Source organism: Neofelis nebulosa, chromosome 17, assembly GCF_028018385.1.
Source record: "Neofelis nebulosa isolate mNeoNeb1 chromosome 17, mNeoNeb1.pri, whole genome shotgun sequence".
Taxonomy (NCBI): domain Eukaryota; kingdom Metazoa; phylum Chordata; class Mammalia; order Carnivora; family Felidae; genus Neofelis; species Neofelis nebulosa.
In genome coordinates, this window is record NC_080798.1 from 25,467,837 (window position 1) to 25,479,988 (window position 12,152).

Sequence of the window (12,152 nt, forward strand, 5' to 3'; positions counted from 1 at the left end):
TGATTACCCATGAAAACTTGGAGACAGACCAAATTAACTATCATTTTAAGTCATCTTTTTGCTAGCAAACTGTGACAGACATAACATGAGCTTATTTGACCTTCAGTAAACCTAGGTAGAAAAAGTTTTTTGGATTTAGTGCTGATAACTCTAAAGACATGTCTATCTTAAAGATGTTTGGTTTTTTTTTAATTTTTTTTTTAACGTTTATTTATTTTTGAGACAGAGAGAGACACAGCATGAACGGGGGAGGGGCAGAGAGAGAGGGAGACACAGAATCGGAAGCAGGCTCCAGGCTCTGAGCCATCAGCCCAGAGCCGGATGCGGAGCTCGAACTCACCGACCGTGAGATCGTGACCTGAGCGAAGTCGGACGCTTAACCGAATGTCTATCTTAATTAAACCAATAAACTAAAATCTGTTTAAATACTGAATATGTTCCACCTGTGTCCATTTAAAAGTCAATCAATTTGTTCACCATTGTTAATTTTTATCTGGGGCACCAGTGGGGAAATCTGAAGTAAGCGGTACAAGTAAGGGGGTGTTTTTTGCCCCTGGACAGCAAAGGAGGAGTTAGAGCCAGTGGTCCCTGAGGCACCAAGGATTGTATAAGAACCAGTTTGTAGGCCGCACCCAAGGTGGGGCAGAAACAGGAATAGAGAGGGGAAGATGAAGAGGTGAGGTTCATAAAGAAGCCTGGACACAGATAAAAGCCCAGAGGGCTAAGAGAGCGGTCTCCTGGTCCTGCAGCCTGTCAGCTCAGACAGATGAGCAGATGCAGATATTTTTCTTCTCCCACCAACAAGTGGAAATGGGCAGTCCTTGTCAGGCCAGAAAAGATGGGGAAGTTCCTAGAAACAAAAGGAGTTTTGGCAGCTGCTTGGGAATATTCCTTACTTAAAGTCCCCATCCCGAGGTAGACTAACCAGAGACAGTTGGCTCTAATTATCATCTGCATCTTGAGGGAACCTGCCAAATGTCTTCTCTCCCATCCACTCCATGGACATCAGGGGCAGGAGGAGGGTGGTGAGCACAGGTGGCATGGAAGTCAGTGCTGCTCTATGCTCTGAAAGAGACATTTGAAAATCAAAGATCCAAAAAATGGGGACCTGGGAGGTGAGCCATGCCAGAGTGTCAAAAATGGAAGCAAGCACAGGACTGCCTTCCACTGTAGTTAGGAAACTTGTGAGTAAAACCCCTTGGAAGTCATCCAGATAACTCCTGGAGAATATCCAAGGGATCAGTCCTGGGCTCTTCCACCCATTTCCCAAAGGGAGAGGCTGGCCAAGACAGAAAGAGAATTCCACTGGTTACCCAAATGGATGATCAGGGATCAGGTCCTGCCAAAGGCCTTCAAGCATCCATCAAAAAGTCACCTTGGTCAGGACCCATCAGTTGCTGTTTGGCCTCCCCTGAGCCCATGCATCCAGAACTTTTTCTCAAAAGGAAATTGGGGCTCCACCACACTGACATTCCCAATTATATTGGGAGATCAGGTGCCCATTATTTAGTTTGAGAGTTTTATTTATGATAGAAAAGGGGGGGGTGCTGGCTACTCTTTACTTATGGTTGGAAGACATTGATATCCCAGACAAGCCCCCAAAGAAATGCTGTAGGATTTTTTACCTCAATACCCAGGTTTTGTTGTCTCACCACTTTGAAGAATGAAGAGGTGGACACAGGATGAGAAGCAGGAAAAAGCTTATTAGAGTATAAGGTCAGAAAGGAATAGTAGGAAAGCTCTTTTTTGCAGAGAGGGGGTATTTGAAAGTGAATGCCTTTGACTACAGGCAAGGGTCCATGTTTTATAAGGTTCTGGTCGCTCCCCATCCCTTCCCCCTTGTTCCTTCTCGGGTTCTTCCCTTATTGGCTTGATAGCTCTAGGTGCTGGGTTGTCCATTCCTGATTGGCTCATTTCCATTGTATGAGGGGTGGCCTATGGCCACATCATTCCTTGTGGGTCTACTTATAGATGTTTTATGATCTACTACTTATTTTTAGTCAGGTCTTTTGTCAAATTCTTGAGGGAAACCTGAGGGGGAGTAGATGATATCTGTTACATTCTTTTTTTTTTTTTAATTTTTTTTTGGGACAGAGAGAGACAGAGCATGAACGGGGGAGGGGCAGAGAGAGAGGGAGACACAGAATCGGAAACAGGCTCCAGGCTCCGAGCCATCAGCCCAGAGCCTGACGCGGGGCTCGAACTCACGGACTGCGAGATCGTGACCTGGCTGAAGTCGGACGCTTAACCGACTGCGCCACCCAGGCGCCCCGATATCTGTTACATTCTTAAGAGGAACTTTATGCCCAACGAGCTTTGCTGTGGTCAGATGCTCCCAGCACTGTTCCAAAACATGTGTTTTTCCCCACCCAGGGACCTCACGTCATAATCTTTCCCTCTCTGCCTACTAAATCCTATCTTTTCCTATCATAGCTGGCTCGCCCAAAGAGGGCATGGAAGCTCTGCGCCGTCGCACCCGCCCATACTTTGCCCTGTTCATCTCTTCCATTTAGCTACTCCTGAGTTGTATTCTTTATCATACAGTTGTAATCATAAGTATAGTGCTTTCCTGAGTTCTGTGAGTCATTCTAGAGAATTATTGAGCTTGAGTGGAGTGTCTCAGGAACGCTTGAGTTTGTAGTTGTTTAGGCAGAGTGCAGGTAGCTTGGAGACTCTACTTGTGACTAGTGTCAAAGTGGGAGCAGTCTTGTGGGACTGAGCCTTTGAAGTCTTAGGTTCAAATTTCAGCTCTGCCACTTATTAGCTATGTGATTGTCACAAGTAGCCCAATCTTTCTGAACATCAGTATTCCTGTCTATGTAATGGGGATCATAGTAGTAAGTATGTCATTGGGTTGTTCTGAAGCTTGTATGAGACAATGCAGTAGAGTGCTTAATACAGAACCTGACACATTTAAAATGCTTAATAAATATTAGCTATAATTAAAAAATATTATTAATAAAGAAAGCTTTGTGCCAAACCCAAATCACAGATAATGTTCTAGGTAAATATCTGTGCCTGTGTCCCCAGGCATAAAACAAGAAACAGATTTCCTTTCTTAAAATTTCTTAAAACACAGAAGAGTCTGAAGAATGAACAAGAGCTAGAATTTAAAAGCTAAAAGAGGGGTGCCTGGGTGGCTCAGTTGGTTAAGCCTCCGACTCTTGGTTTTAGCTCAGGTCATGATCTCACAGTTACCGAGTTCAAGCCCCCAACAAGCTTGTGCTCACAGCACGAAGCCTGCTTGGGATTCTCTCTCTCTGCCCCTCTGCCCTGTGCATGCACTCTCTCTCAAAAAAAAAAAACCCAACAACAACAAAACCCCCCAAAAAGAAAACAAAAAAACAACAACAAAAAAAACACATAAAGTTGAAAGTAAACTTTTTTTTTTTTAATCTAAAAGAATAAATGAGAACTACAAAACAAGGCCTTGCAGGGCACCTGGGTGGCTAAGTCGTTTAAGCTTCTGACTTTGGCTCAGGTCATGATCTCATGGTTTGTGAGTTTGAGCCCCACATTGGGCTCTTGCTGACAGCTCAGAGCCTGAAGCCTGCTTTGGATTCTGTGTCTCTTTCTCTCTCTGCCCTCCCCCACTTGTGCTCTGTCTCTCAAAAATAAATAAATGTAAAAAAAATTTTTTTAATAAAAAAATAAACATTAAAAGTTTTTTTTTCAAAGCATAAGACCTTGCATAAATATTTTTTTCTCCTAAGTTCCTAGGTCCTGAAACTATTTTGCAAGCCTCTCTAGGTGAAAGATTATGTGGCTTCATGAAGAAAATATCTGGGAAAAGTTGGAGAATAAACCAGCTGGAGATACTGATTCAAGCATTGCTTAATATTTTGTCTGTGCTTTAAGGCACTGAATAGCTAAAATCACTGAGTTTGCTGCTAAGGGTTTTCTTTATATTGGTCTCTTGGACTGTTTCTGAAGTCTCCCAAATGTTCTTCATGGAAAAAGTAAAGTCAGAGTCCTCATACCCCCGCAGGACCAGGAAGCAAGAAATCAAGGAATGTGGAACAACAAATACACTGAATGAAAGAGGCTGTATTTGCTCTTGAAGCTTATACAATTGCTCTTTCTCCTTTGCTTTTCTACCATTTCCTCTCCTCATGTTCAGTACTTTCTGGATTTTTTTGATTTGGCTGCTAAGACCACAACATTCTGCCTCTGCTTTGACATGTTGTCAATGCAATACTGAACTGTAAATATTGCTTTTGTGAAATGTCTTTATTCTGTCTCAATCTCTGTAAATTACACTTATGTTGAACATGCCAGTTGCCTTGTCTAGCTTGGCTTTGTATCTTTACAAGTTTATCTTTAACCCACTTTGCAGGTCATTTCGAAAGCTTTACTGATACGTGTGTCCTGGCTATTAGCTCAACTCAACTAATATTTGCTTGTTAGGGAGGCAATAATTTGCCTCAAATTGACTCAGAGCAGATGGATCTCAATGAAATTCCCTGCTAATTTTCTCCTCAAATCTCAACACTGACTTTTTAAAAAAATGACCGTTATTTAGAAAGGGAACCATGAGGAGCAAGGATAGAAGCTGACTGGTTTGTGGCAGAGACAGAGGGAGATGGAGAGGCCTGAGCAAATGCTCCCAGATCCACTCACAGTAGCCATCTCTGAAATAACACCACAACAGTCTAAGAGTTACACTGTTTCCCTTTTTAAACTTTCCTGTGGGGCACCTGGGTGCCTCAGTCAATAGCTTCTGATTTCTGCTCAGGTCATGATCTCACAGTTGGTGACTTTGAGCCCCACATCTTCTCTCTCTCTCTCACCTCTGTCTCTGCCCCATCCCCTTTCATTCTTGCTGTCTCTCTCTCTAAATAAGTAAAAAAAAAAAAATTTTCTTGCAACATACAGGAAATCCTTGTGATTACTTTTTATTATGGTAAAATATACATAAAATTTACTATTTTGAGCATTTTTAAATTTTATTTATTATTATTATTATTATTATTATTATTATTATTATTATTTGGAGAGACATAGAGAGCAGGGGAGGGGCAGAGAGGGAGACAGAGGATCCAAAGCTGGCTCCTCACTGTCAGCATGGAGCCGGATACAGGGCTTGAACCTACAAACAGTGAGGTCATGACCTTTTTAAGTTTTTTAAAATTTATTTATTTTGAGAGAGAGAAAGAGAGAGAGAGCACGAGTAGGGGAGTGCAGAGAGAGGGGGAAAGAGAATCCCAAGCAGGATCCACGCTGTCAGCACAGAGGCCCACACAGGGCTCCAATCCATAAACTGTGAGAGCATAGCCTGAGCCAAAATCAAGAGTTGGCCGCTTAACCAACTAAGCCACCCAGGTGCCCCTTATCATTATTTTTTAAAACATTGACAGTATGTTAAGAAAAAGGAAAAATTAGTCATCAATAAGCCCACCACTCAAAGATAACCATCATTAACAATGGACTGTTTATTCTTTCAGATTTTCAAATCTATCCTAATATCCATTACAAAAAAAGAAGTTTAAAAATATCATTTTAGGGGCACCTGGCTGGCTCAGTCTATAAAGCATGCAACTCTTAATCCAGGGATCATGAATTCAAGCTCCATGTTGGGCATAGAGCCTACTTGAAAGAAAGAAAGAAAGAAAGAAAGAAAGAAAGAAAGAAAGAAAGAAAGAAAGAAAGAAAGAAAGAAAGAAAGAAAAAGAAAGAGAGAGAGAAAGAAAGAGAGGGAGGGAGGGAGGGAGGAAGGAAGGAAAGAAGGAAGGAAGAAAGAAAGAAAAAAAGAAAAATATCATTTTAGTTTTGTCATTCCCGGGCATCTTGGTTGGGGCTGATTCACACCTAAAGCAGGAAGATAGTGGCAGCAAAGAAGATGAAAAAGTCGCTGGAGTTGGTCAATTCTAGTTTCCAACTCGTTATGACAAGTGGAAAGTACATGCTGGGGTACAAGCAGACTCTGAAAATAATCAGATATGGCAAAGTGAAACTGGTTGTCCTCGCCAACAACTGCCCAGCCTTGAGGAAATCTGAGATAGAATACTGTGGCATGTTGGCTAAAACTGGAGCCCATTACTACAGTGGCAATAATATTAATTTGAGCACAGCATGGAAGAAATATTACAGAGTAAGCACTCTGACTAGCATTGATCCAGGTGATTCTGATGTCATTAGAAGCATGCCAGAACAGATTGGTGAAAAGTAAATCATGCAAAACTTTTCTTTAATAAAACTGACCAGAGCTTGTTTTAAAAACAGTGTTAAAAAAATTTTTTTTTAATCCTCTCAGGAAGGATTAAAGGTCTGAGGAAGACACTGTCATCACCTTACTGACAGGTAAGGAAACTGAGGCTCAGTGAGCAGAGGCTGCAGCTGTGACTGAGGGAGTCAGTTGGGCTTGAAGAGGAGGCTGAAATATCTTCAAGCTAGAGCCAGTAACTTAGAAATCAGGTAGAAATGCAGGTTGTTCTGCAGATGAGGAGGTTAAGGCCCAGGAAGAGGACAGTGCTGGCTCAAGGTCATACATACAACAGGTTAGAGACAAATTTGGAACCAGAATTCAGAACTTTCTGATCTATGCTTTTTCCACTATGATACTGCCAAGCCTTGCCTTGCACCTGTGGCTCTCAAACTTTAGTGCACATCAAAATACTGATTATAGGAAAACCCTGGATAAACCCACCCCTGGAGTTTCAGAACCAACAAATCCAAGTACAACTCTGGAATCTGCATTTTAAGGAAACAATCAGGGGCTCCTCAATAACACTTTAGAATCACTGCTCTGGATCAAGGCATTTGATTATTAAGGGCACTAACTTCTACTGAGCTCCCCAAGCGTCCTTGGGAGCAAGAGACCAAGAATTACCCTTAAGTCACCCGAGCACCCAACTTGAGCATGATTTGACATTCTGGAATGTCATCCATCTCTCACTCCAGCACCATAATGCGCATCTGCTCTTGGAAGATCCTCTCACTTTCTGTTCTGGCCCTCACTGACTACAAGGACTGGCTGCTCTGCACTCTTGGGGGCTACTCTTAACACTTACTATGCACTGCCCATCTCCTGCTGGACTGCAAGGACCTTGAGAGCATGGACCTTGTAGAGAGCTCGGACCTTGTAGAGTCTACTCCATTCATTGATTCGACAGAGAACTTCTGTGTGAAAGGTAATATGCCTTTACTTTGCCCTTTAGACCAGATTGGAGATGCAGAAGAGCCTATTTCTCATCATCCATTCTTCAGTCCAGGCCAACAGTGGACCTTGCTGGTACCACAATCCATCCTCTTGCACCCTCTACAATCCATCTTCATGCAGCAGAATTTAAATATAAATAGGATTGTGTCACTCCCCTACTTTAAGCTTTCCAGAGGCTTCTAATTGTTCTTAGGATGAAAACTGAAATTCTTACATTTAGGACCTAGGCCACCTGTCCAACACCACTCACCTCTGACCCTTGTCTTCTAGCTCTGCCCCTCTTCCTCACTGTCTGCTCTACAGTCACCTTAGCCTCCTTGGAGCTCCTCACCAGTCCCTGGTCTGGGATGTTGTCTGCCTCATCACTGACAGAGATGGAATGTGAAGTGCAAGATGGATATTAGGGATCTACTTCTATAAGAGGAAGTGGGAGGAAGCAGGATTGGGCAGAGAAAGAAAAGCCATGAAGCAGGCTTGCCAAAGCCTCAGCCAACCTCCTGGGGAAGGCTTGGAGCAAATATTGCTCCAGCACTTGCTGAGTCTTGCTCTGTCACTAAGTTTAGGCTTCTCCAGTTAGGGTGTTATGGCAACCTCAGGCAAAGCAGTTCTGTGCAAGTGAGGCTGACACTGATGGTATTGACAGGTAGAGGCTGTCTGCTAACCACACCCCTTGGTTGAAGGCAAGTTCTCCCCTCCTATTTTTTAGGCAAGTTTTTCCTTGATGGGTGAGGGCACATCCCCATGTCTACCACACGGGTCAGTACTGCTATCCCTTATCATCCTGACAGGCTTCTGGGTAGTTCATAGGCTTCGTCCTCTGGGAAACCTTCACTCAGACCTCTGGGCTATAAGTGCTCATAAAACTCTGTCCTTTTTCTCCCCAGTAGTTATCACAGTTTGTAATCACATGCTTGTGTGTGTGTGATTATCTAACGGATGTCTGTCTTTCCTAAGACACTATATGTTTGTGCAGGCAAGGACCATCTGTGTGACTCACTATAGTCCCAGAGCTCAGGCCAGTACCTGGTACATGGTAAGGAATGAAGTAAAAACTTGTTAAGAAATGAAGACTCGTACCATGTCTTGCAAACAAATGACTTTCCCAATTGTGTGGATCATCAAGAGCTTGCTGTGTATTTGGAGTTCTCATCCAGCTCACAGGGAGGACATTCATGACTATTTCAGGTTTTATCTTTAATATTTAGGAGCCTGCTCCTGCCCCACACCAATCTGGTCTAAAGGGCAAAGTAAAGGCAAAGTTCACACTATTACCACCATCAACATCACCACAACTACCACCCATAAGCCTTTGAAGGGCCCAGTGCATTGCAATGTCAGTGCAAATTTCCAAACCCAGAGAGCTATACAAGCCTGGTCCCTGAAGGTATGGGCTACATCACTGGGTTAGAAATCACAGTCCCTGCTCTACACTTAGCTGTGCCATCTGAATAAGTCACTTAATCTCTTTGAGCTTCACCTGTAAGATGGGGATAATGCCTGCCTTTTTCACTTCATTGATGTTGATCAGGTTCAAATGCAGTGATAGATAGGCAAGTGCTTTGCAGATTGTAAAGCGTGGTTCACAGGAAAGAAAGGGAGCTTTCTTTTCATGTAATCGTGACAGGTTGGCAAAGGACATAATTGGGACACTAACTTGTTTTCTACCATGATGACGTGGGAGCCCACGTAGATGGACTGTGTGCTAGGCATTGTTTTTCCCAGTTGTGCAAATAGATTTGTGTTCCCCTCTCTGCCTGCCCTTCCTTCTACCTCCTCTGCCCCTTCTGATCAGGGGTGGAGACAACAGGAAGTGCACCAACCCTTGGATGAACAGTGAGGGACTGTGTTGACATCATATGCAGGTCAAGGTTAAGTGTGTTTAGAGGTGGAGGGGTGTGTGGGTGTGTTTTTCCACAACTGGGCAGAGCAGGTGAGAACATGACGTTGAAGGCAGTGTAGTCCTTAGGGAAGCCAAACTCCCTGGGGGGAAATCTTTTACCTGGAAACTGAATACTTGGCCACTGAGACCGAAGCCAGGAAGAAGACAGTATAGACATAGGTGCTGGAGGTGGAACCATTGATGAGACGCCCAAATAAACTTCCAGGGTCCTTGGTGGGCAAGCCAGTTTGCTAATAGGAATATTCAGAGAGATTTTTGGTTTCTGCTGCTCTCTCCATCCCATTTACCCTTTTATTGGTAATCAATTTATTTAATCCAGGTATATGGCATTCTCTTGACAAGGATGAATAGGAGTGACCCACAGCACTAGGTTCCAAACTTTTGGCTTTTTCAGTTACCTCACTGAACTTTCTTCACAGCCCCATGACGTAAAACTAAGCTTACAAAGGCTAGGTAACATGCTCAAAGTCAATCAAGAGGTAAGGGACTATATGTAGCTACATTTAAACTTGGATTTTCCAGTACCTTCTCCCCTACACTGCTATGGAGGGTTTTTTGTTTTTAAAGTTTGCTAATTTATTTTGAGAGAAAGAGAGAGAGAAAGCACAAGGAGAAGAGGGGCACAGAGAGAGGGAGGGAGGGAGAGAATCCCAGGCAGGCTCCCTGCTGAGTGAGGACACCCACACTCACAATAGTGAGATCATGACCTGAACAGAAACCAAGAGCTGGTTGCTTAACTGACTGAGCCACCCAGGTGCCCCTACACTGCCGTGTTTTTTAAGTTCCCCTCCCCCCCTCCTACTTTCACACATCTACTGTGAGTGTGTGTGTTTATTGGGGTGAGGGAGCTTTGGGCTGTTTTTCTACCTGAAAAACACCTAGGCAGTGTTTCCACAATGGGAGGGGACCTTACGGGTTACTTAATCCAATTTACTTTGCAGATAGAGAATCTGAGGCCCAGAGAGGGACAGTGACTTTTCTCACATACTCCCTGGATTTTGGGGTCTCAGACCTGGTGTCTTCCAGTCCTATTCTTGCCCACCCTCAGGGAGCCAGGGTGCCTCTGCCTGTCAATATCTTTGCCAAAAATAATAGCTATCCTATGCTGAGCAGTCATTCTTCAAATATTTACTAGTGCCTACTATGTGCCAGGAAACTTTACAGGTGCCATATGAATAGGATGAACAAAGAAAACTGCCCTTCTGGAGCTTACATGGTGAATGGAGCTTACTTAACAAGTCAGTAAGAAGTATATAAATACGATAATTTCAGATGCTTGCAAGGAAATAAAGAGGCAATGACGGTGGGGACGGACTCCAGACGGAGTAGTCAGGAAAAGCCTGACCACCTGGTACCTGCCAGGTGCTGGTCCTTTAATTCTCACAATAACCCTTAAAATCTAGGTTCAGACCTCCGCTTTTCTAACAAGGAAACCCACATTCAGAAGGGGTAAGAGTGGCAGTGAAGTCCCAAACTCCTAACCTACCAGCCACTGTAGGGCCCTGGATGATGAAACTCCGGACGAGGACTGCACCATCTCTCAGCCTGCCTCCTCGCAGGTATTGGGTAGTGGGGGGAGGGGCTGTGGGAAGGCGGGATGCCCTCCAAGGAGACGCTGCAAATACCTCTAAATTCGCAGAAGGCTGAAAGAACAGCCCCTGGCTGGCCCCAGCCCAACTCTGGCCGCAGCCCAACTCTCAGCACCCTCAGCGAGGACAAAGAGGCTGCCCCCTCCCACTCGGGCAGCTTCCGAAGACCGTTCCCGCCTCTTGCCCGGCCCCCTATCGGGCCGGCGCGGGGCACTTTGGGACTTGTAGTTGATCCAGCCCCCCACACCAGCTCCGGAAGCAGACTGGGGAACTACAAGGCCCAGGAGTCAGTGGGCAGGCCCGGGGCGGATCCGCCGGCTGTGGGTGTGCGATCGCTGGGGGCCGGGCTGTGCGGGCTTGGGGCGCTGAGATGCGGCTGCTGGTGCCGGTGCCCGGGACCAGTTTTAAGCGCGCGCGCTAGCGGGGCGCGGCGAGGGGTGGCCAGGCGGTGGCGACAGGCACGTTGATGCATGCGTTAGGTGCAGCTTTTGCAAAACTGCTAGGCTCTGCAGTGGCGCGGTGGAGGGTCCGAGTCGCCGGGGGATGGGCACCCAGCCCCGGAGCCAGGCTGGCACTGCTCGCTGAAAAGGCCCTTGGCTGGGTTTGGGGGCGGGGGCACTGGTGCTTGCCTTGGATTGTGCACGACGTGTTCGTTCTTTTTCTTTTTGTGCCAAGGTTTTCCTGGGCGGGCGCGCGATGCAGCGGGCAGCGGCACTGGTCCGGCTGGGCTGTTGCCCCCGGACTCCAGGCCCGTGGGGCCGTAGTCAGAGCAGCGCGGCCGCCGAGGCCTCCGCGGTGCTCAAGGTGCGGCCGGAGCGGAGCCGGCGCGAGCGCATCCTTACGCTCGAGTCCATGAACCCGCAGGTGAAGGCTGTGGAGTACGCGGTGCGGGGACCCATCGTGCTCAAGGCGGGTGAGATAGAGCTCGAGCTGCAGCGGGTGAGTGCGGGCGCCGGGCTAGCGGGGTGGGAGGGCCCTAGTAGGGCCCAAGGGGAGCTGAAGTGGGGTAGGGGGAGAGCAGTAGCTGCCTGCGCCTGGGGTCCACCCGCTTGACTCACTCCCACCCCTGTGGCCAGCTCCTTAGTTGGCTAAAAGAAGAATGTCCATCTCCCATCCCTTCATCCAGTAGTGCCGGGCACCTGGCACAAAGTAAGGCCCTTAGATACCGTTCACTTGTTGAATTGAATTCATCAGTTGTAATTGAGCGACTGTAGTGCCAGGCACTGCACGTTATGTGACTGTCCTACCCGAGTGAAACCAAGATCCATGGGGGGAGGGCAACAACAAGCAGTAAAGAAATAGACGGGAATTTCAGATAGTGAATAGTGCTTTGAAGAAAGTAAAAGGGAGGAGCGGTGTAAGGGGGTGCTGGATGAGAGTGGTGGGAAGGATATCAAGTTAGGTTGGAGGAGAAGGAGGAAGGCTCTAAGACTTGGGTTTGTTCCCAAAGCCTTTTCCTTTCCGTCTGAGACCTTTTGGGTCATTCTGCCAGTAATGATTTCAT

At 46.0% G+C, this 12,152-nt stretch overlaps 2 protein-coding genes across 2 annotated transcripts in view; both read left to right on the forward strand.

Moving 5' to 3' along the window:
* The first annotated feature begins 838 nt into the window (after positions 1-838).
* On the forward strand, positions 839-6,169 carry LOC131499196 (large ribosomal subunit protein eL30-like). The gene is made up of 2 exons (XM_058707036.1): positions 839-915; positions 5,815-6,169. The coding sequence occupies exons 1-2, from the start codon at positions 839-841 to the stop codon at positions 6,167-6,169; spliced, it is 432 nt and encodes a 143-aa protein (XP_058563019.1).
* Positions 6,170-10,976: 4,807 nt separating this feature from the next.
* GPT2 (glutamic--pyruvic transaminase 2) overlaps positions 10,977-12,152 on the forward strand; it is a 34,107-nt gene continuing 32,931 nt past the window's right edge. The window contains exons 1-2 of the mRNA XM_058706247.1: positions 10,977-11,106; positions 11,324-11,587. Coding sequence (XP_058562230.1) covers positions 11,345-11,587 — 243 coding nt within the window. The 5' untranslated portion in view covers positions 10,977-11,106; positions 11,324-11,344. The remainder of the gene's footprint in view (positions 11,107-11,323; positions 11,588-12,152) is intronic.

Bases quoted from the DNA above. Each gene is read 5' to 3' on its own strand.
- LOC131499196 (XM_058707036.1), top strand. From the start codon at position 839: ATGGGGAAGTTCCTAGAAACAAAAGGAGTTTTGGCAGCTGCTTGGGAA. The intron at 916-5,814 runs GTAGACTAACCA...TCACACCTAAAG, and splicing joins CTTAAAGTCCCCATCCCGAG to CAGGAAGATAGTGGCAGCAA.